The following is a 22,844-nucleotide window of genomic DNA, read 5'->3' as shown; positions in this document are numbered from 1 at the left end:
TTCTATTTCCCTCCCATGTTTAAAACGCTGAACCTGGGTGGCGCTGCCGGGGTCATGTGCGCAATCATTGGCGTGTGTGCTTTTGGCCCTATCGTAGCGATGCATGTTGGCGCTAATCGTAGAGATCAATGATGGAGGAGTATCAGCGAACTGTAATGTAAACGCGTTGCACGGACCAGCAATGACTCGCATTAGCAAGGTCCCAGACGGGGAGATGGAATGCCACAGATGGATCAGGATGCGTAATACAGAAACAAGCCTGTTTCCATTGTAGAGAAGATGAGTAATGTGAAGCGCTTCCTGGTACAATTCACTGGCCGGCTTGACATAGCATAGAGGATCTTAGCCACTTTTTCTAGTGTAAGTTACTAGGCACGCTGTTTAACCATGACATGTCTTGGAAATCCAGCCAATCAAAGCCTTCCACAAAGATAGCATTCATGCCCTCTCCAAGGGACATGTCATCGACTGCATTGGACGCGGTAGTTTGTTGCGGATGACTGGCGGAGGTTTCATGAGATGGGGGCCGTTCGGACACTACCCTCTCATAGAGGATTTCTAGAGCCGCTACACATCGCCGTGCAGATGTGCTGTAACTCTGGTACTTCCGAAGAATTTCCAGAGCACAGTTCCAAGACCTCGTAATTCCAGCCTCGGTCACTTCGTCCAGGACTGCGGGACAAAGGTAGCCTGCTATTAAGACTGTGGCAGCCGTGTATACATCTATCCTTTATTAGTCTACGCCGAGCGTCAAACACCTGTCTTTATTCCAACTCACAGAGAATATTGTACCACCAAGCTGGAAGAGGGCCTGAAGACCCGTCCGCAGGGATGTTTTCGTAAATCAGTTGGATTACTTCTTGAGCTATCTTGACGCATATAGCTGAGCACTGCCAGGCGATTCGTTGGGGGAATGAATCACTGAGTGAGACGAGAGAATCCGGGACCGTGATGTCGCGAGCTGCACAGTACCTGGACAATATTGGACGGAACAGAAGCATACGGACATGTAGGAATCTATAAAATGGGAAAGTGAGCCACCTGTTCTCACGGCACCATATGGCTTAGAATTGCAGAAAGTGACGTGGGGCAGCCATACCTCGCTCTAAGAACGACACTCTGGTGGTAAAAGACCACATCCGTAGAGCCCGCCGGTAAATTTCGTCGTAAATGTGGCGGAAGACTTTGACTCCATTTGGATAGAGCTCGATCAAGTTCAAAGATCGTTCGCTCGCCCTGGTTAGTTTCTTTGTTGAAATACAAGTCATACATGTCCTCTGGACTCTCTTCTGGAACAGTTTTGTATAGGCTCAATAAGATATCGTTCATGATTTCATACAACTCGAGCGATTTGGCATAGAATGCCATCACGGATGGCTGATCAGCTGGCTGTGTAGCTTCGATCCCTGAAGCTGTCGGAATATACTCCTCATCCACTGTGGCCGGCAAGGGTACCGATTCACAGGATGCTTTCGATATCATTGCGGGTCGTCCGAATGTCATGGAGATGACTCTACTTGATGTTAGGCATAATAGATCTAACGAATGCGGCACACTATACCTATCCATGAGCACACATCCGTGCCATATTTTGCGAGCCAGCTGCTGCTCCTGTGGGCTCGGGAGTCGGGCAATAGTCTGCGGAAGATGCAAACCTAAGCTTTGGGCATTCCGTATGGCCAGACCCGTAACTATCCAACATTGGTGGGCCGAATCAGTGCTTTGTAGGTACTGTGCCATTAAAAGTAGACATTGAATTAGGGCAGCGGACCCTGTATCCCACAGGTTGAACTGGAGAAGATCCTTCGCGCGTGAAAAGAATGCGTCTGCAGATGCCTCTCGCTCCTCAGGGAGGATGAAGTCAGCCAGCTGGCAGGCCAAAGCAAATATGACGTTGAATGTACACATGAGCATAGATTCGTCGCTTTCGAGCGGTTCGCCCGTCCAGACCTTCTCATATTCAGCCCGCAACCGGATACCATCAACAAGCGGGTAGAGGGGAAAGACGAAAGACCAATAAACTCCCATCAGACTATCTGCCGTCTTTCTCGGTGGCAGGACATAGCTCTGAATGCTAGAAGGTTTCTCCGATCTCGTACTCATGAGACCTGGAGCATGGGACACTCCTAGAATGGTGTCTGATGTTCGCCGGTGGGGTGAGGTGACTCTTCTGTCGACGGCCATCTTAATCTGATGCATGAAGCTAGCAGCACTAGAGCTGCCAAAGAAGCCCTGCGTCGGGCGTTCTTCTTCGACCGCACCCATCATTGCATTCACACCGTCCGCTCGTTGACGCGTCTGGGCCTGCCCGGATATGTAACCAGCAGTTCTTCCAGAAGGGCTTCGACAAACACTCGCTGACGGGGAGCCGCCGACTGCATTGGTATTTGTGGGGATACAACTTGCTAACCGATGACGATTCTCCGAGACTGATGATGATGGGGTGAACTGAGTTGGTACAGGAGCGTCAAACGAAGACACCGGGCTATATGACAAGGTAGACTCCTATTAAACTAGTCAGACCACTACAAATGGATATTTACCCAGTTGGGACCCTTTTTGTAGGAGATTTATGTGGACGGTGGCTTACTTGAACATGGCCTGAGCTCTCATGTTCCACACTTGTTGGTGCCTTTGCCGGAGTATGCCGCGGATTTGATAGAAGCTTGAGGCGACTCTCCAAGGTAGCAATGTAGCTTCATCTCAGAACATGTTAGCCTTTCAATGACCCATCACCCAAAGGACGACTGCCGACATGATGAGGGTCGCCTACAAGTATGGTCTTGACTTACCTTTGTACAGCAAGCTTTTGCTTTCCAGTGTATATACATTGTACACTCGGATCTGCTTTTCTCGTACAGGGTCCACACACTACCGGAAAAACAAGGTCAGAAGTCCGGTGTCAATCCCGGAGCGATCCAAAGCATTCATGGTATGATAGAACACACCGGGTTGTGCGCCGTCGCACCGGATCTTCCGAACACGGCATTCATCGCAAGCCACAGCTACTTTGCGCCGCTTAATCGGACGGCCGGCATCTTTTGCAGCGCTCGGGGCTTTTCCAGAGGTCGAATTATCCATAATGCTAGGTTATTGAACAATTGAACAAGCCGAAGCCACCGCTCGTGGATTTCCGGAAGTGTAAGTGCGCAATGGAAGCGGACCCGAAAAGCGGACACGCTTGGCGACCGGGAGGCTCGGGTGTGGTTCCGAGAGCGGCCTGAGGCAACTAATTAAATTGGTGACATTCTTCATACTTGGGTAGGTTACTCTATCGATTAAGCACTACAGAATGCAATAGGCTGAGGGTTTTTCCGCAAACAATCAAGACGAGAAAGTACATCGCACGAAATTACTAATTCATGATAATGACAGTATTGTTCAATTCTAATTATTAACAGGCGGGCGACTCTAGTATGCATAAGCAGCCACGAGGATAAACTTGCTAGAGTGTACAGAATAAGCGAAGTGAACCATATATCTCAAATCATTTGTGCACAAATCGCGAAAACGCTAGCGATCTTGATGCAGCGGCGAGGACCAAGAAAGCTGCATTATGTCCAATGATACGCAGGATTTCGTAACCATATGGCGAGTCAACTACAGGCCGTTGCTGAGAAGGCAAGGAGCCTGGAGGTTGAGGTTGAGCAGCCCGTTCTACTCCACATTAGTATTTTGACCATGAAATATATACACTGTGACGCTTACCTGGGTGTTGCTGCTGTCGGCGTTCTGCTGGCAGCAACCAATGTTGGTCTGGCATTGCTTGTTGAGGGCGGAAACAAGACCTGAACCCGTGGTTAACGATCGCTGATATGTGAAATGGGATGATAAAAACTTACCACTGCAAGCCTCAGGACTGCCTCCAACAAGGTTGTCGAGACCGAGAATGTCACCGAGACCATTACCGAGGAGACCACTCAGAAGACCGAGATTGGCGGTCGAAGTCTTGGAGGCGTCCACCTTGTCGCAGCAGACGGGGTGGTAGCCCTTCTGAGCGCTGCATACGGTATTCCAGCTGTTCTGCTGGGTCTGATTGATGTTGGTGTTGGTCTTCGTCTGAGTCTGAGTGATCTTTGGCTCGTTACCGTTACCGGCGGCAGCACCGGGGATAGGAGCGGTCGGAGAGGCCATGACGGCGGCGGCGAAGAAAGCAGCGACAGCGAAGAACTTCATTTTGATGGTTGGATTGGATCGGTTGGAAGCTTTGAAGCAAGCGGTTGTAGAGAAGAGTTGAGGAGTGATGTTTTGTCTGAGTAGCTAATTGTGCTCGTGATGAAGAACAATCTGGGGAGGGATCTAAGGTCCCTTTTATAACTTTTTAGAACGAGAGCGAGGCATCCGCTTTCTTCTGTTTTCAGGACCTACAGTCATGGATATCCCATAGTTGGTGTGGGTTGACTCCATCTCATTTCCATCGCTCGTAAGCCCTTGCATAACCATCAGGGGTCTGGCTGGAGGCTGAGTGGACGATCAACAATACTCGCATTGATTGGTGTTTAGAACCGAATCAGGGGCTGGATGATGTTCCATAGCCTCAGCCTCCACTCAAATAATTTTAGCTCTGCATATGCAGGAAGCCAATATCCGGATGGGCCCTTAATACATCGCAGGAACTCAGTGGGGGGGCTTGCAAACCTAGCATTACCCGAGAGGCCGTCGCTCAGGAGTGAAATGTGATATATCAGTTCTGGACTTTTACCGCTGTTGACTTTCCCCAGACACGAACATGCCAAGAGATAAACGCCTTCATTTGACGCAAAGTACACAAAATCTATCTAGGGATACCCTCTTGTACCAATAAAATGACAGACTGGTACGGGAGCTATTGAAAGCTTCGTCGTCGACTAGAAACTCTACGCTGACCACCCCAAATCAGCGGGAAAACTATATTTCTAGGCCTTAACATGGTTTCAATCAACATCTACTCTGTAGTTTAGGTACTTCTTGGACTATTATTGTGTTTTGTTATGGTGTCAATAGGGTTTGCTAGGGAGAACGTCTTCATTTTAATTGCCCAACTCTATGCAGTAGTTCCAGCCATGAACTTCTGCCTCTCCATCATAGCAATAGCCAATGTTACAGGACCTAAGTATATGCTAAATCCTGATCCGGCTAGATCTAGACTACTGCCTTGCTTGAGGACATGTCGTTTCGGGGACCATCTTCGATCTGGCAGACCCATAGCAATCAGGCTTGCCTTGATGTCTCAGTGCCACACTGATCGGTAGTTACTATGCCCAATTGAGCAGCTATTCTCGAGTACGACGCCTGCTTTAAGGGTGAGGGCATTGTAGATTCTCATACGGGTGTGAGTTTGGGATTATCAACCCTAGTCAATGTCCTGTGTAGGTTTTTTAAGTTATTTACGGTCGTCTAAAGTGCACTTCTCTGTACAGTTATTCCTTGTTTCAGAGAAAAATAGATTACAGCGAAGCTTGGTGGTAGTTGGAGGTGCGAACATGGAGAGTTGATGTTGATGAGGTCCAATTAGTAGATATCCAACACACTTGGCTCAACGTTAGAAGGGTATTGCTCCGTTCCTTTGAGTATTCCTGGTAGGCTTGGATCTAGGCTTCTTCTTATTTTGACAATAGCATATATATCTGCTCATGTAATAATCAAGCACATACGACCACAGGGTGTGGAGAACAGGGCTTCCCGTCCGCTCAGCCGTACTTAAGCCACACGCCGGGAGGTTAGTAGTTGGGTGGGTGACCACCAGCGAATCCCTCCTGTTGTATGTTTTTTGTATTTTTTTGTAGATTCGTTGAATGGAGGTGGCCTTCTACTTGTGTAAAAGTCATATTCGTGGTGGATTTGTGGTGCTCCGATGTGTAAAAAGCTGAAGGCGTGTTCGAAAGGTGTATTTGATTAAAGAAAATATATACTCTAGTACACCATGGAAATACAATTCAACAGACTAGAAATATATATATCTTCGATTGTTCTACTGTTCCTATAGTGCGACATCTTCATATCTTTGGCATATTCGGATGAGCTTAATTTCATTCGTCTATATATCAAAGCCTCATTTAGACACAGTTACTTCTTCACACTGTACATCCACCTCCCTGCTAATACTAGCTATTGTAAACTTACACGGAGTACGTCTCGATAGGATGATAGGCTGATGGACAGTCACCTCTACCTAAATATATATTACTATGAGCACCATGTATACGATCGCCAAACGCACGTCAAGTGCTCACCCAATGAATCACTCATGTTTATCTATGATATAGAGATTTTACTATGAACATACCATGGCTCCATTCATTCCAATATAATACGGCTTAGTATAAATGATCACTTTGTTTCCATCTTCGATTTTTTTATATGCTCTGGCTGGAAGTCACACCGAAATACGATCTGCAAATCACCTTCCTACTAGGGCGTTATAACAACGGCTTAAAATCCCAGCTACATCTTATCTAGCATAATCTATACACGTTGTAGAAATAAGTGAATATGCTCTGTTTATCTGACCAGTAGAGCTCACCCCGTATAGTGTAACAGTGAAGGCATGACCTGCCATCATCCGATTAGCCGGAAGAGCTGCAGTCTCCACCCCAGGTCTCTGAGGACAATGCACACCTTGACACCGCTTGTGATACTAGATCCGTATACTAACGAAATTGAAGACACTGCTATTTGGAATTCTTGTGGTGGCCTGAGCTGCTTTGGACATAAGGGGTAGGAGCTCAAATGGTAATAGAACGTTCAAACACCTGGTACTCAAAGTGACATATAACATGTCTTACAATAGTAGATGTAGCCCCTATACAATACATAGCTTTGTAAACCTAGTGAAGATACATTAACATGACTGCACCCTATTCCAGCTTTTACCATGTAGAAACGAGCAACATAAGGGCACAGTTGATTAGTCCTTGGTAATAAGGGTCTCACTTCTACTCTTCCACGAACATATATCCTAGTCCAGGATTGGCTGATGCGTATAGACTAATGAGGATTACTATTATCCAAAAATAAACATCAGGTGACCCAGCCACAGCCCTAAACCACCAGAAGGTATATCAAAAACTTCAATCCCCAAGCAGCAACCCTCAGACCTAGCCCCCAAGAGCCAAAGCGCCATAAAATCAGGATAGTCTCTGCATTGTGGGCCTAGAATCTCCACACGGTGATCCCGCCGAAAGTTTACAGATACGGTCGGTAGTCTGAGCCCCCCGCCTAACTTCCTGTAACATTGGTTACGGCTCAACTGAAATGGGGGCTATTGATCACTTGGGTTGTTTTGGGTGAGGGAAATACCTTTCAGGATCGTACATGTGCTGTGTCATATCCAGGGGGTTCGCTTGACCCAACGTTCTGTCGTGCAGCGATATTATAGGCTTGGGCAATACGGGATAAATTTAACCTCGCGCTGTGGGCTAACACGGAGTCTTTTATGAATTACCAGATCTGGCGTTGTGGAGAAAAAGGTTGTGGGAAGTGAGGGATCTAGTCGAGTACCCCTTGCATATCGGCAAATGGAGCGATGGTTCCTGCGTTGAAATCCAGATGACCGAAGACATACGGAGTAGTGATGTACATTGGGTTATTTTTATTTTAATTTTTTAATTATTCTCGTGTTGAGAATTTTCTCTCGACGACTGGAAATCGACGTGCGCTACAATTCTATCGTGTATTGATATCTAGACTGCAATATCTCAACCACAACGCCAGTAAAAGAACAAAATGAACAATGAAATATGTATGACATATGCCACATCGACCCGAAGTGCGTTTTAAAACAGATAATACGTCACCAGCTGAAAGACTCCTCAATGTACCGGACCCCTTGATAACCTTGTCGCATGGTTCGGTACACCGCAGTTCTAACTTCATCAGCCATTGCAGGTGGACCGCACATCAACACAGCAGCCGAGCAATCACTGAGCTGCGCTTCATGAGCGTGGTTCAGAACAAGGGCCTGCAGATCGGGTCGCCCATGACCAACCTCGATAGCCTTCCCCGAGAGCTCTTCGCGTAGTGTTGAGCATTCGTCCGAGTCCTCCACCGCAGTGGCTGAGGTCACGTAAAACGACGCCCGGAAATCATCTTGAGCAAGGGCTGAACTCAGCTCTCGAGCGGCAACTTCTCGTATGAACGCCTCCTGGCGACTCGTCCAGACCAGGTGAATATTTTGGACGCGCGTCGGATTCTCCGCTTCATCTGTGCTGCTACACCTGGCGAGATGGTCTTGGATATACGGTACCGCTGCGGCGATTCCTGTTCCGCCTGCGATCAATAGGATTGATTCGTACTTCCATAGGGGGAACTGCTCGCCATAGGGGCCTTCTAAAAGGATCGTTGTATCCAAAGTCCGACCGTGAGATTGTACGCATTGTTGGCGGAGATGGCGCGTCCAGCCGTCAAAGGGTCTGATCCAGAAGACTAGTCGCAACCTCTGGGGCTCATTGACTGAAGGTACATCTTCTGGGGGAGTTCGTGAGCCGGACGAGCTATCGGAGAGTAGGGGGACCTTCGTCACATCTACGGTGTTGTCGTCCTTCGCAAGTGAAGACAGTTGTGTTTCGGACGTAGGAAGCCCTGTCTCGTACGACCATGACCCTAGAGTAAACGGATGGTTTTCCCAACCTGTAAGCCGGAATGGCTGGTACAGATAATAGTATTGCCCGGGCGTGGGCTGGAGTCGACTGGAACCGGGGATAACTTCTAGTCGAATGACATCGGAGGCCTCGTCATAGGTGGCTGAGCTGCGCGTGTATTGGATGCTTTTTCCAACATTGGTGCGAACATGGAGGTTATAGTAGACTAGTCGGATTACGCGTAGCAGTCTGTCCGCTGCCCAGAGGCCGACAGCAGGCCATAACCATATCCAATACTCATGGTCTTCAAAGATGATAGTATGGCTGCCACAAACATTTGTCAGAAAGAGCCATGGGTGGGAGTAGAGTAACATACTAGAAGCAACCGACCAACGTTGCGACCGAGAAAAGAATGTGTAAAATGAGGAACGTTTCGTATGTCCTTCGGCGGAACCATTCAATGGCGAAGGGTGACAGTAAAATCATTACAACCATGCCCTGTGTTAACATTAGTTTTGTGATCCGAGTCTTTACAGCGAGGCACATACCATTGTTCCCCAGATAAGGTACGGCTTGTGAAACTTCTTCCACGCATTACCGTCTATACATCATGTTGTCAATGAATGAAGCGAGACACCGTGATGAATATGCTCACTCTGAATAATTAAAACCAAATAGAGCAACGTGTGAACCACCGCCTGGATGGTTGCGATCCAGGCAATATGGCGGTGAAACAGGTTGAAAGTGGCGAAGCTCCAGCCTGTCGCCCAGATGAAGACATTATTACGACCTGCGAAAAGCCAGATGAGAGGAATATTGGCGAATGAAAGAATGCCGGTGCGATCGGCGATGTAGCGCAAAAGCTGGGCAGAGATTCGGGGCCAACTTCTCAGGAGTTAGTATCACATCGCGCGAAATATTCTGGTCAACGCACTATATATTGTCGGGAAAGAGACGGTAGCTCACAGAGGACAGGACCGAGCTGAGTATCCAAAAAAGAACAACAATTATTGCTTCGACACGAGTGGGAAATGTCCACCAAAGTAGATATCGACCGCCTGATGGTACTGGACTGGCAGTAATGATATAGGTTTGTAGCCAGTGGTATATAGTGGCAAAGGGTGTACATAGAACACGCGAGAGTGGGGTTCGAGTGGCATTTGCGCGAATACGCTTCGACAGTAGTATATGTTGAACTAATCGGTGGAGGACTCCAACTGAGAGAATGACTGCCCAGAAGATATATCCGGCAAGGCTGTTGGCATTAGTTAGCCTCGTGAGAGAATCTAGTGGAGGGGATGATTTCTTACCCATAGGCAGAATGGGTCCAGACTTCAAATTCCCAAGTATCCTGCCAGGCTGCGGTGTTAGTTCGAGGTCTGGGATGTTGTTGCCGAGGAACCTACGATTGTTCGGAATGTACGCTGATAAAACGATGCCGAGAGAAGAACCGGGTAGTTAACTGGCTCCGACCGAGGAATTTCCTCATAGTCAACTATTCTCATTCGATTGATAGCATCCTTGGTCAAATTGGCGGCCAGTGCGTCTCGTGGTATTAAATCAACATGGCCAAACTGTAGACAAGAGGATTGGAGCTGGGCGAAACCTGCCGTTCGCTCAGATGAATCGCAGTATACATCAGCAGCAGCGTAAATGGAGGTAACCGTCCATGGATTTTGACACCGCGATCCCCAGAATCCTCGCGCGACTTCGGGGGGTGTGGCAAATGGAAAATACCCACACGCTGTGTACACTGCCGTCACACAGCGTTCGTTGACAGGGCTCACAGGAATCACCTTGCTGTAGGTGAACGACGCGTATAGCACCAACAACAGCCAGGCCTGGAGTAACATGGCTACGTTAGATGTAGGAAAGGCGCAAGAGAAGGAGGATCGGAGGAAGAGAAGTTAAAAGTAGCGGGGCATATGACTGATCCTCCTAGCGTGGCCAAGCCATACGAAGGGTTGTTTGGACCCACTGGAGAAAATGCATGATTGTCAGTTTGAATCGGAGACAGGGGAATTGGAGAACAAGGAGAGACTTGGACGTGTCTAGATACCCTTGATAATCTGAATGAGCTGGTTCTAAGTCTCGCATTAACGAACTCTAGATTGATTGAGATGAGTATCGGCATTATCTGATGGGAGTTCTCTCTCATCATCGGATCGAGTGGCCCTGACCGCTTTATCTAATCTGATCTCCCATCTGATAGCAGCGTTGTGTGCCGATTGGTCTGGAACGTAAAGTGGAGAGACCGCAGACACCTGACACATCAGGCCACAACAGAGGTTGCCCCAGGTATCCGTTTTTCATTGCGAGATGTTTGGTATAAAAAAGACCTCTAAAGATCAAAAGTATTTTATTGATATTGTGATCTACCAATAGTGTAGAAAAACTATAGTCATCAGAAATCGCTACTTTCCGCCGAGGAGACCCGCGATGCGTAACGTAGGTGGTTGGATATATAGCATGCTCAGTCTTCCGTAAATCTAGATATCTATCTAAGATGATAGGCAAATACTGCTCTATTGTGGTCCGCCTTAAGCATTGCATCAATTATGCTCAATAACATCATGTCCTTAAAAGCAGATAAAATCAATATATGGGCATTTCTGTACTATACGACCAATCCTAAGAGCAATTGGCGTGGCTATGATAGTAGAACGCGACAGCTTCCTGGTCTCCTAATCAAATACGTTAGACACCTTCTGTAACCTGCAAGTTGCGCCATTCTCGATCCACAATACTTGGTAGCTCTTCCTCCAGCCTTGGCTGCCTTGGTGTCCACCCCAAGAGCTTCCGTGCCCGATATGCACGACAGCGAACATTCAACCCCCAGCTTGCCGCTTCAAATCCTGCCCACGCCGTGGCAGTACTATGATCCAACGACTCTGACTCAGCCGCAGGAATGTAACCTTTATCCGCCGCGATACGTGCAATGCGTTTAGCCAGATCACCCCAACAGTGCTCTTCGGTCTCCGCGAGATAATAGGCCTCTCCACCCCAGAGACCATCGCGTCCGGACAATGCGGCGTCAAAGAGTAATTCATACAGACTGGTTAGGTCGAGTATGTGGATATCACAGCCACATGACTCTCCGTTTCCGATGATGGGTGCTTTCTTTCGCTGGAGCGTCCATTTCGCCATTTCATAGACTTGTCTGCTCCGCTGGGAACAGGGTCCGCGGCCTTGTCCTGTTGGTTAAGTAGGGTGTAAGTCATGCTGCTTTGATGAAATCACGAGGCCAGTTACCATAGACAGTTGTCGGTGATATAATAGCTGCTTTCAAAATGCTAGAATACTTCTCGCCCGCTTCGAGCACGATCTTGTCCACATTACGATGGAAAGCGTGATCAGGGATGGCAATGATGTCCTTTATACCGTCTAGGTCATTGTAGATCGTATCACGGCGAATACCGTAGGTTGCATTATCAGTGTCGATATAGCTGAATATTCCAGCGCCGCTGGTATGTAACCAGTAGGCGGGACGTTCAGCTGTGTGTCCCTTGACAATGCCAGACAAGATTGCCTCGGCAGCTCCGACATGATCCGCCGCGTCGGCTGTGTCTATCATAGCTATCAGCATACACCAATCCTTGCCAGGGTGCTGTGAGTGCTTCCAACCCACGGATGATTATATCTGCATTGGCACTTTCGGACTCGAGGATGCTTATGTCGTCAAGGGAGCCGTATATAATTTCTACCGATGGGTACTGAGCTTTTATTTGCTCGCCTTTTTCTGGACCACGGACAAACACCCTATATGTGAGGTCTGGCTGCTTGACTGCTAGCTGAGATAGAACATCCCCGCCAATGTAGCCAGTGGCACCTGTGCTAGAAGCCGTTAGTCAGTATTATGATGAGGGTGATAGTAATTACATGAAAACCGTCTTCATAGCGAAAAAGATAAATCCAATATCTCTTTGGCGTTGGTAACAGAATCAACCTTACTCGAGATAAGGATAGCAGACGGTCCAACGACTCCTGCTTACATTTCTAGTTGATTGTATATCAACAAAGTTGATTTCTAATTGCCTTGGCTTGGCGCTTGGTGGGGTTTTCGATGGGTCAATCTATACAACATCTCATTTGTACATGAGTGGCTACAAAGCGGAATATGCATTCCGCCTTAACGACGACGACGATCAGAACCCACATCGCCCAAATGTGCCTAATGGTACAGACAGGAACGAATCTGCTAGAACCAACTTATATTATTATCAGACCTTGAAAGAGGAAAGTGTCTTGTTGAGAGTGGAAAGCATGACATCATAAACTTAAGATAATACAATGGCGGAGGAACTCATAATTTATTTGCGAAATTGATTTCTTTCTCCTCTAATTTGACTGTAGAACCGAACGTTCGTCTGTAATAGGTAGAAGCGCTACTAGAGGACGCCGCTGATCCTTCATTAATGCTTCGCATGGGATAATCTGGGTGAGCGTTGTCGATCGTACAGTTTTTGCACACGACCTTTGATGGCATCATTATCCTACTGAGCTTCAATGTTAATCGTCCTGCTCATATTTGTAGGGTGGATAAGCTAACCGTGGATTAGAAACGTTGCTAATGTAAATGACCCATGGGTAAGCTAAGGTTGGCCCACCCATATTCCACCATGAATTCCGTGGACCCTTTGTCAGCAATGCTGAACGAATAACTAAGCATTGAAGAAGAAAGTCTTGAGCTTAGAAATCTAGAAGCAAGTCTTGAATATAAAAGAGTTGAGAGACTCTTAGTATCATGGGTATCGGACTAAATTCCACTTGTCTCATTGAAGAATAATATCTGCAAATATCGCTATACCTCTGTCACCATGACCACCATCAAAGTTGCAGTCGTAGGAGCCAGCGGCGAGTCAGGCCGATCCATTGTGAATGCCCTGTTGGAATCAACAGATCCCAAGTTTGTATGTCCAAAAGTCATACCGTAGGCGTTATGCATACGTCTGACCGATAACAGGAAGTGACGGCCTTGACTCGGCCCCAATCATTGAACAAACCAGTGAACGCTCAGTTACAGTCACGCGGTGTGAAGATAGTTCCCGCAGACCTGCGTGGGCCTTCCGAAAAGCTCGTTGCAACTCTTACGGGTATCGATGTGGTCATCTCCGCAATCTTTTTCAACAGCCTCGATGACGAGTATCCTCTTGCCGATGCTGCCAAGGCGGCTGGGGTCAAGCGGTTCGTCCAGTCTGCGTTGATGATTGTGATCCCTCCAAGAGGTGTTGTATCCTTCCGTGACAAGGTAAAATTATTCCGCTCCCTTTGTACATTGACCTGCAGTGACGCTTCTAAGGCTCCTATAGACAGATCCACATGTTGACATTTTCTATAGAAAGAGGAGATTCTGAACTACATCCAGAAGATCTGTCTTCCGTACACATACATCGACGCAGGATGGTGGCACCAAATTATGGTTCCTCGGCTCCCTTCAGGCCGCTTCGACCATATTGTCTCTTCTGCGCATGGAGATATGCCTATTGCGCTGGACGGCAACGTTCGCACTGCCCTGTCAGACCTTCGCGATGTCGGGCGGTATGTTGCAAGGATTATTGCCGACCCTCGCACGTTGAACAAGCGGGTGCACGTATACAATGAGGTGTATACGCAGAACAAGGTCTATGAAGTCGTCGAGCGACTGAGTGGAGAAAGGCTACCTCGCAAATACGTTAGTTTCCTGTCATTAAGCAATCCTCAGCTCGTGATGGCTTCATGCAGTGGACTACTAAAGCTAACCACCTCTGATCCGGAATATAGATCTCAGATGCGGAGGCTCTTGCTCAGGTCAAGAACGCTCGGGAAGCGTACAAACAAAACCCAAAAGATATGCGTTCTCTAGGCGAATGGACAAACGCTCAGCTGCTGTACTCTTGGGGTATCCGAGGGGACAATACACCCGAGTATGCCCAATTTCTGGGCTATCTGAATGGAAAGGAGCTGTATCCGGATTTTGAGTATATCACGTTTGAGGATTATGTCAAGGAGGCACTCGAAGGAAAGGTAAAGGGAGTGTATCAAGGGTAGTTTCAGATCCCTCAAAACATGTCATTATAATTGTACCAAGCGCAGCGGATGATTAGCTCAAGCGAAGACGTATAGTCTACATAAGAGAAAGCCAAGTCGTTCTTACGTTACTTCCCGTTGTGATTGTATGAGCTGCCCACCTCGTTGGGATTTACCTATGAGCACATTCTCGTCCAGCGACCCACCGACTTGACCTATAGCTAAAGCCAGGACGGAATATCTAAAGAGACCTCTGTGGTGTCGCTCCTGTTGGGGATTATCTTAGGGAGGGGACTGGAGGAACTTGAAACGATTGTAAGGGGCATATCAGACGGTTAGGCAGTTATGGCCCTGTGGCCCAGTGTAAGTCGGTGAAAACGATCGTGATATTCAGGTTGTTGATGCCAGGAAAGTTTCGAAGGCAAATTGATGAGCAACCCAGTGTACCTTCACTAAGGGTACTGTGAGATCCTAAGTGCAAAATATAACAGTAACTGGCATATTCTCTCTGAAGTAGGTGAAATAAAATTTGTAAGGTACCGAAAGATGTTCGCTTTCGGGATCTTCCCGGATTTAAATGACGTTAACCTGACGGAAGGCTACAAACGCATACTGATATATCATACGCATTGCTTCAGTCAATACGTAGATCTCATGAAAGCTGTCCCACGAGCATTGAAATCTACGACTCGATAGTTCAACTACATACATATGACAAAATGGTGAAAGGCGACGTTAAAGACAAGCATGGCGATACTATCCATGAGGGTGACTATGTCTTTACCCGAATTCGTGGTGGTTCACACCAAGGGGAGGTATTTTAGGAAAAACCTGCCTCATAAGAGTGAATTATAGGACATGGACTGGTGTTGACGGTGGTATAGGTCGAAAGAATTGTCATGGATGAGCAGGAAGCTGAAGAAGAGGGTGTGAAGAACCCACCGAAGGTGAGACTGTACTGACTATGTAGAGGATTTGGCTAATATCAACTATTCAGGTCGTATTTCATGATCAGCGCGGCAAGAAAGTCGCTCACAACCCAGGAACCCTAGAGAAGATGGAACATGAATAGGAATATTGTGGACAAGCATGGCGTTTCCCCCAACTGGCAACGGGAGCTGTTTTCTAGCTTCTCATTACCACTTTTCAAAGTCTTCTAATAATATGAATATATCGGATTTGCATGATTGTCTGTTCTTTAATCATCGGAAGGGTTAAACCTCTGCATTCAATAGTGACTCTGCCAAATGTAGTGCAAGATGACGTGGAAGTTGTTGACCTTTTATAAGGGTTCATGCTGTGACGTCATCCTTACCATAGGGATCCTTTGAACTTAACACTTTCAATTCAATATCTACCTCTTCAAGGTAAACCAACACTTTGAATCGTTTCACTACTTGTTATATACGATCGTAAAAGAGAGACGTGTATAGCGCCATGCCAGGCATTCTCAACTATCTTCAGCAACTGGTCAATATCGCTGTCGCATTCATCCGGCAGCTACAAGAGCGCCATGTAGGGTGGCTAACGTTCAACCGCAAGACGGGCGAATTTACACGGGAACAACAGCCATTGTTGAAGAAACTCAAGATCCTTCTATTATTTAACCCGCTCACGGAATGGATAGATCGTACACATCTTCTCCGGCTATGGACCCACGAGAGGAGTCTAAGAGCAGGTACGTCGCACAGCACGCCTGCTTATATTGTCATAGGAGTGCATCGGTCACTGATTGAAAGTAGGAATAATGGAAGGAAAACCACAGTCACATTCCGAAATCAAAAGCTTCATCGAGTTCTACAAGATCAACATGTCCCAGTTCGAACCTTCAAATCCAGAGGCTTACGCGACGTTTGAGGACTTCTTCATCCGGAAACACGCACCCGGAGCACGACCGATTTACGAGGCTGCCGACCCTACGAAAGCAGTTATAGTGTCTGACTCGCGGGTTGTAGTGTATCCGACTGTGGAAGCAACGCGCCGACTATGGATCAAGGGGAACGAGTTCACCATCGCCAATCTAATCCGAGACGCGGATCGTGCAAAACGGTGGGAGGATGGAGCGGTCGCTAGCTTTCGCCTTAGTCCGCAGGACTATCACCGGTACCACTCTCCCGTTGAAGGAACGGTAAAGTGGTTCAAGGCGATCTCGGGCGACTATTATCAGGTCGATCCGGTGGCTTTGCAGAGTTCGGTTAATATCTTGACGGAGAATGCGCGGTGCTGTGTCTGTATTGAAAGTAAGGAATTTGGAGATGTTCTGTTTGTGGCCATTGGCGCAACAGACGTCGGCACCGTTGAGTACGTATTTTAGAGTTCTGTGAATAACGTCGTTTGCTAATCGTTGAGATAGTATCCATGAACACATTAGGGAAGGACACCACGTGAAGAAGGGAGATGAGATCGGGCTCTTCCAGTTTGGAGGATCGAGTATCATTGTGGCGTTTGAAAAAGGCCGCATTCAGCTGGACGAGGACTTGGAGAAGCTCAGCCACCAGAGGATTATGGTTGATGTCGAGGTTGGGATGAGCATGGGTCGTTCCACAAAATCTGACCTGTAGTGAAGTAGATGTAGGGGGTTATCGACGGACTGGTGTTTGTGCCTTCCTCCTGACTTCCGATGTTTAAAAACACAGGTTCATCTTGGTCCGTTCGTAATGTGATTTGTATTTAGTCGTATAATGGTAGGGAGCTTACTATATGCATTCCATTTTATTTCCCGATCCAAAGCCATCGGCGTATGAGTATGGAATGAAGATTGGACTTTTTTTTTTTTTTTTGGTGAGCTGTATTTGAAAACCGATTACGCTATGTAGAAGAATATAACAGAAGCTGCGGTCAAAAAGAAAATCCATAACGATGCTCCGTGCACAAGGGTAGGGAATAGCTGTATTGAAGGGCCCATACCCTGGGTACCATGGCGCTCACCATATAGGGGTCCTACCACATTTGATTTGTTTATCTCACCTTCTTGCACTGCTTTGAGGCGTTCCCCAGCTTGGACGTCGGGCTTATCTTGCTTCAGCTGTATTTTGGGAAAGTCTTCATTTCGTTGATCGCGTGCCACATCCTCAAGCAAAGCTTTGGGATTTAGGATGTGAGCACTTGCATCACTTATCAGAAGCTCGGCCACTCGTTTCCCACTTTCCCGGTTGCCGAATGCATCAGTCAGCACATCTGCTGTCGTCTGGATTTGCTTCTGAAATGGACGTGATAGGAGTGCTATGGTACGTGAGCCAAACCGGGTATGAATTAATGCTGTTGCCTCCTGTGTGATGCGTAGCTGGTGTTCTCGTTGAACCAAAAGAAGCTCTATCACGTCCTTTCCGTTCCAGAAATTGAGAGCCGCGATCTCAACTAGGTCTCTTGAAATAATGAGCAGATCACCTTTTTGACTTAATAGGAGCTCCATGACTTGTCTCCCGTTGCCGGAGTTACTGGCTGCAGCCTTCAGCACGTCTTCTGTGAGCTGGACTTGCTCCCCCAGTCGACGTAATAAGAGTGCAACAATCTTTGAGTCAAATTTGGCATAGATTGATAGCACTGCCTCCTGTGTGATGCGCACCTGGGTTTCTTGTCGGCTTAAAAGGAGTCTCATCACATCTCTCCCACTTCCCCAGTTGGCCGATGCTGAATTCACCACTTTTTGAGTAACCAGAACTCGATCACCTCGATTAAGCAGGTGTTGCATCAGTTGCTCTCCGTACTTCCAATTTCCTGCTGCGACTTCGACCGCAGTTTCGTCACTTTTCATGACTTTGGTTTGGTTCTTTTGGAACTCTAGCAGTAATCTAGTCAACTCCTTGCCATGGAATGGGTTGCGTGCTGCCACTTTGAAGACATCTTCCGGGAGCGGGAGCTGGTGCTGTCGTCGATCTAATATTAGTCTCATTATTTCTTTCCCGTTTCCCCAGTTTGCCGCTACCAATTTTAGGACGTCACCGCTGATCCGTATTTCGTCTCCGTGGTCCAGCAATAATTCCATCACTTGTTTCCCACTTTCCTCATTTGCTGCTGCTGCTTTCAAAACCTTCTCAGTTATCATGACTGACATATTCGGACGACATAGCAAGGTCTCTAACAACTGAGCTCCGAATCTCCCGTTGGCTGCAGCGACTTCGAGGACATTTTCTGTGATCGCAACAGATCTGTTGTCTTGTCGATCCAGAAGGAGTTTCATCGCCTCTGGACTCGCGCCACTTTGCCTGTTTGCGGCGGCTGCTTTAAACATACATTCCGTGATAGGAAGGTGTTCTCGTTGGTTTAACAATGTTTTCAAGACCCAAAAGTCGTGATTTCCACAGACCATTGCCAAGATGCTTTCGTCTATAAGAATTCGGCCACCTCGCCGGGTTGAAAGAAGTTTCACTACCTCCGTCCTATCGCGCCTATTACGCATTGCAGCTTTGAAAGCATTGGGTGTTATTTGGATGTCATCATGCTCCAGCAAAGCCTTCACAGTACCCGAGCCAAATAATTCACAGATCAATACTACCGCAGATTCTGTGACCTGGATGGGATTGATGCTGAGTAGATGCTGCATTATTTCAGCCCCACTGCGCCAATCTCTTCCTAGGGTTTTGATGACATCTTCTGTAATTTGCACCCCGACTCCGCGGTCGAGGAGGAAGGCCAACACTTCCTGTTTGTTTTTTGAGTTTATCAAGGCAGCTGTCAAAGCTCGGGCTGTTACCGGCTTTTCAGCCAACCCCTTCGCCCATAATAACGATATCACGCTCATATGGCCTTCTCTTATTGCTTCCTCCATCGGTGTCACTCCATTACTGGCCTTGCATGCAGTGTCGTCAATTTCGAACCCCTTCATTTTCGTCAATACGTACGCCGCTAAATTCACAATACCCCATCTGGCTGCAACATGTAGGGTCGAGTAGCTGGCATCTAATTTAGGCTGAAAAGCTCCCTGCAGAGAGTTGTAGTGCTGCAGCCACTTTTCCCACGAGTCTGATTGTACCAAAAAGAACTTCTCATGTTCGGGAGCAACTGTAAACTGAGCCCCGGAGATACCGGCATGTTCTGTCCAGTATAGAATCGAATAGTTTAGAAACCCTTGCTTAGTATCCGAACTTATTTCACCCACTCCTGACTGACAGCCATGTAAGACACTATTGATGCACCGATACGCCAGTGTAGCATTTGCCCGTAAGTCGTCAATCTTCCTGGTATGTCTCACAAGAAAATCCCTAACAGATTTGTGAAGGAGTTGAACATGTTCTCCAGAAATGACGACCATCAGACGACACAGATCAATGTATTCTCGTGTGAATTGCAGGCGGCTCTCCTCATCAGCATTGGGACAAATCTGGCATGCTTCACATAATTCTGTCAATGTCATTCGTCTTCGTGAGATAGTAACAATACTCAGCATATCGATGATTATTTTCTGGTCATTCTCATCATCGGACTCAATCGCTGTGTCGAGAAGCTTCTGATATAGAGAATGTAGACCTCGGGGAAGACTGTACAGGATCTTTAAAGCATTCCTAGATTGCACCTGCGCTATTTCGTCACAGGCGATGCCTACCCACAGGAAAGTTCCTTCGGCTTTGTCCTTAAGGATGCGGGATACCTCAGCAGCCACTGCTTTAGAATAGGATTTCTTTTCCCGCAAGTCATCAATCTTTTCCTGAATCATCTTTTCCAAGTCCCTTGAAACTTCTCGGTAGGAGGCTAGATCTTTGTTTTTGAAGGATGATAGATGCTGACGAATTTCAGGAAACGGTCGGCTGGTAATCAACAGATGTATCTTTGATAAGGTGTCATCTTTTAAATGACGAGCTGTGAAGGTTTGATCGATCTGATCAAGTATCATGCGCTGTGACGCATAATCACATTCATCTAAGGCATCAATGATGCAGTATACCCCCTTAATATCAGGATCTTTACTCATCCTCATAAATACACTCCACAATGCATCAAATGATCTGAAGACCTTTTCTCTCTGGCTGCTGTATTTCGGAATTAGATACTTTATTAATTTGGGATGTTCCCTAATCAATTGATAGAGGAGTCCCCGTAATATGGATAGTGCTGTACGGTGAACTTCTGAGCTCGAGTCACAGAAGAAATACGTAAGGAAGACGTTTCTGCCAGCAAAGTACGCCTTCTTGGGGAGCTCTTCTGTGAGCGTGATGGCCATTGTTGACTTTCCTGTTCCTGGGTTACCGTATAGCCAAAGTACATGTGACCCTTCGTCGGAACCTTCATGAGGTCTGAGCCAGTTCTTCAGTTCATCAGTTTCTAATATCCAGTTGCAGGTCCCAGGAGCACGATCCCCTTTTCTCCGTCGGAGTGCACTTCTGTCATCTGCTGGGTCCGTAATAAACAGGTTCTGCAAGCATGCTGTCTCTTCAGCAGTGAATTCAGTCTCTAGGCGTGGTTAGTGAAATCTCTAAGACTCTCAGGAATCCCATACTCTCTTCTTGTCGAGCCTTATCGTTGACGCTAGGAACAACAGCCAGTAGAGTGGCTGTGTATACAGCAGCAGTAAGAGCTGCATATCCTTGCCATTCCTTATTCTTATGTGAGTCACAATAATCGCAGACTCCGCGAACGATCAGACATGGTAACTGATCCATTAATCCGGCTGCCTCCATTTCAAAACAGAGTATATTTAACCCATGAGCAATGGAATCCCGTGTCCTAGCATCCTTGATAACCTGATTCCCGCTTGCAATCAGCCCATAATGAATAGCTGGTTCATCAGCATGTCGCTCTGTACGAAGTACCTGCTGGGACTGATCACATAATAAACAATCAGCAGTTTTGCCAGTGTCTACATGGTCATAGCTCGGGTCAAATAGACAGTCATAATCTGGTTTCGAGAATTGCTTATTGGCTTTTTGCTGCTTCCCAAGTACCTCTATTATATTCTTTTTAGTTATTGAGTCTCTCATCATAAAGTCGCTGCGTATATGAGATACGGCAGTCAAGAGACATCGTGGAGGCTTATTGAGTGACCCAGTTCGATGTAAGCGTCCATCACGAAGTGTCTTTCCATAGTCATATTGGATCACGCCTCCCGAGGCTGGAGTTGGTATACTGACAACCACATCCCCAAGGCGAATATCCGCGGTCTCACTGGGAACCCCGCCTCCAACTCCCACCATCAACCCAAATCGCAGGGAACGAAATGTTGATAGCATATAAGCCAGCACGGTTGCCGCAGAGGTGGTTCCATAAACACCTGATGGTAGACACGCCATTACCACATTATGGCTGGCAATATTTCCGAGGATATATGTATTATGGTCGGTTTCTGGCTGTGGTAGGGAAGGGTGGATCTTGTCTAGCATTGTCTTTGCCGCCGTCATCTCCAATGGCAAGGCACAGACCCATGCTACGGTATAGTCATTGTGTGTGTAGTCCATTCTCGCACGTCATAGATAGAACACATAGTTGATTAAAATCTCAGAGTGACGAGGTCGAAGGGAGGGGTAGCGTTGGGGTCTGCAAGGCTGACCAATAGTCTTGCACGGATAAGTTTGCTTATGCTTCAAACCGAAATGACGAAGATTTTAATTAGCGCCTTTACGACGAGATATCGTTTAAGTGATTTACACGGTACTCTCGTTCCTGTTACCGTCCAGCACCTGATCTGCTACCACGTGGCATGCCATTTCGGGTCTAGGGGTCATTCCCTATCATTTTGTGTATTCTAGTCTTCCATCTCAACTACAATCCTTGTAGACACAACCAAGTTGAAGCGATAAACGAGTCATTCTAATCACAAGGCCATCGTCGTGCTAGTCTCAACAGCGAACCTAACTGCTAAGGCCCAATACAGGAGCGGTACTGTAACATATAGTTCCAATGTTGGGGTTACATCCTTACGCTCTTTATCTCCTTCATTTCTCTCATGAATTTAAGTAGTGTCTTGATAAGCACTACTATAGGATACGTGGCTATCCAATAAGATACCGAGTTCAAATAATGCGGCTTGTGGCTGGGTTTCCATGAGCTCTAAATCTCTTCTGAAAGAATCATGAGGGAGCCATCAGAAGAATAAAAACATTTTCAGGGAACCAAGTCTAGTTCCGTTAAACTCTAGCAGAGTGAAGATCTGAAATTTTGTGGTGAGCTGGGTCGGGCTCATATTGCGTTGCTCTTGGATCCGCTTTTCTTTTACGTCATTCGATATAATTGACGCTCCTCAATCATCCAATGCGCTGTGTCATTGTATGATGATGATATATGACATACGATAGCTGGCGACCCGCATGTCCTGTCATTCAATTAGATTATCTTTGGAGACATACGCGC

The 22,844-nt window shown here is 47.0% G+C and overlaps 8 protein-coding genes across 8 annotated transcripts; 3 read left to right on the top strand and 5 right to left on the bottom strand.

Moving 5' to 3' along the window:
* Nucleotides 1-355: 355 nt before the first annotated feature.
* Nucleotides 356-3,081, bottom strand: BDV38DRAFT_290254 (transcription factor domain-containing protein; the record flags this gene model as incomplete). Its single annotated transcript, XM_032061443.1, has 6 exons — nucleotides 356-723; nucleotides 1,236-1,513; nucleotides 1,562-2,505; nucleotides 2,591-2,696; nucleotides 2,793-2,871; nucleotides 2,949-3,081. 6 exons carry the CDS (start codon nucleotides 3,079-3,081, stop codon nucleotides 356-358), a joined length of 1,908 nt encoding a protein of 635 aa, XP_031916620.1.
* A 519-nt stretch (nucleotides 3,082-3,600) lies between these two features.
* Nucleotides 3,601-4,176, bottom strand: BDV38DRAFT_280054 (uncharacterized protein; the record flags this gene model as incomplete). Its single annotated transcript, XM_032059207.1, has 3 exons — nucleotides 3,601-3,657; nucleotides 3,709-3,788; nucleotides 3,843-4,176. 3 exons carry the CDS (start codon nucleotides 4,174-4,176, stop codon nucleotides 3,601-3,603), a joined length of 471 nt encoding a protein of 156 aa, XP_031916619.1.
* Nucleotides 4,177-7,666: 3,490 nt separating this feature from the next.
* BDV38DRAFT_239876 (ferric reductase family protein) lies at nucleotides 7,667-10,511 on the bottom strand. Its single transcript, XM_032053821.1, has 7 exons — nucleotides 9,965-10,511; nucleotides 9,869-9,909; nucleotides 9,493-9,813; nucleotides 9,214-9,443; nucleotides 9,107-9,159; nucleotides 8,935-9,056; nucleotides 7,667-8,882 (listed from the first exon to the last, which is right to left on the bottom strand). Exons 1-7 carry the CDS (start codon nucleotides 10,409-10,411, stop codon nucleotides 7,772-7,774), a joined length of 2,325 nt encoding a protein of 774 aa, XP_031916618.1. The 5' UTR covers nucleotides 10,412-10,511; the 3' UTR covers nucleotides 7,667-7,771.
* Nucleotides 10,512-11,255: 744 nt separating this feature from the next.
* On the bottom strand, nucleotides 11,256-12,454 carry BDV38DRAFT_280052 (nucleoside-diphosphate-sugar epimerase; the record flags this gene model as incomplete). Its single annotated transcript, XM_032059206.1, has 4 exons — nucleotides 11,256-11,752; nucleotides 11,811-12,125; nucleotides 12,187-12,392; nucleotides 12,438-12,454. 4 exons carry the CDS (start codon nucleotides 12,452-12,454, stop codon nucleotides 11,256-11,258), a joined length of 1,035 nt encoding a protein of 344 aa, XP_031916617.1.
* A 921-nt stretch (nucleotides 12,455-13,375) lies between these two features.
* On the top strand, nucleotides 13,376-14,585 carry BDV38DRAFT_269102 (aromatic alcohol reductase; the record flags this gene model as incomplete). The annotated part of the gene is made up of 4 exons (XM_032056906.1): nucleotides 13,376-13,468; nucleotides 13,522-13,806; nucleotides 13,897-14,229; nucleotides 14,319-14,585. 4 exons carry the CDS (start codon nucleotides 13,376-13,378, stop codon nucleotides 14,583-14,585), a joined length of 978 nt encoding a protein of 325 aa, XP_031916616.1.
* Nucleotides 14,586-15,167: 582 nt separating this feature from the next.
* On the top strand, nucleotides 15,168-15,757 carry BDV38DRAFT_239874 (DUF2945 domain-containing protein; the record flags this gene model as incomplete). The annotated part of the gene is made up of 3 exons (XM_032053820.1): nucleotides 15,168-15,379; nucleotides 15,449-15,511; nucleotides 15,562-15,757. Coding segments are annotated over exons 1-3 (230 nt in total), but the record flags the coding sequence as incomplete, so codon positions are not given.
* Nucleotides 15,758-16,001: 244 nt separating this feature from the next.
* BDV38DRAFT_280050 (putative phosphatidylserine decarboxylase) lies at nucleotides 16,002-17,125 on the top strand (the record flags this gene model as incomplete). The annotated part of the gene is made up of 3 exons (XM_032059205.1): nucleotides 16,002-16,242; nucleotides 16,307-16,865; nucleotides 16,918-17,125. The coding sequence occupies 3 exons, from the start codon at nucleotides 16,002-16,004 to the stop codon at nucleotides 17,123-17,125; spliced, it is 1,008 nt and encodes a 335-aa protein (XP_031916614.1).
* A 242-nt stretch (nucleotides 17,126-17,367) lies between these two features.
* Nucleotides 17,368-22,045, bottom strand: BDV38DRAFT_290249 (5'-methylthioadenosine/S-adenosylhomocysteine nucleosidase family protein; the record flags this gene model as incomplete). The annotated part of the gene is made up of 11 exons (XM_032061442.1): nucleotides 20,998-22,045; nucleotides 20,764-20,951; nucleotides 20,552-20,727; nucleotides 20,485-20,521; nucleotides 20,289-20,448; nucleotides 20,239-20,252; nucleotides 20,031-20,208; nucleotides 19,350-19,994; nucleotides 18,553-18,584; nucleotides 17,807-18,075; nucleotides 17,368-17,707 (listed from the first exon to the last, which is right to left on the bottom strand). Exons 1-11 carry the CDS (start codon nucleotides 21,950-21,952, stop codon nucleotides 17,368-17,370), a joined length of 2,994 nt encoding a protein of 997 aa, XP_031916613.1. The 5' UTR covers nucleotides 21,953-22,045.
* Between the last annotated feature and the right edge of the window lie 799 nt (nucleotides 22,046-22,844).

The sequence above is a fragment of the Aspergillus pseudotamarii genome (assembly GCF_009193445.1).
Source record: "Aspergillus pseudotamarii strain CBS 117625 unplaced genomic scaffold BDV38scaffold_11, whole genome shotgun sequence".
Lineage (NCBI taxonomy): Eukaryota > Fungi > Ascomycota > Eurotiomycetes > Eurotiales > Aspergillaceae > Aspergillus > Aspergillus pseudotamarii.
This window is presented reverse-complemented; position numbering and strand designations above follow the sequence as displayed.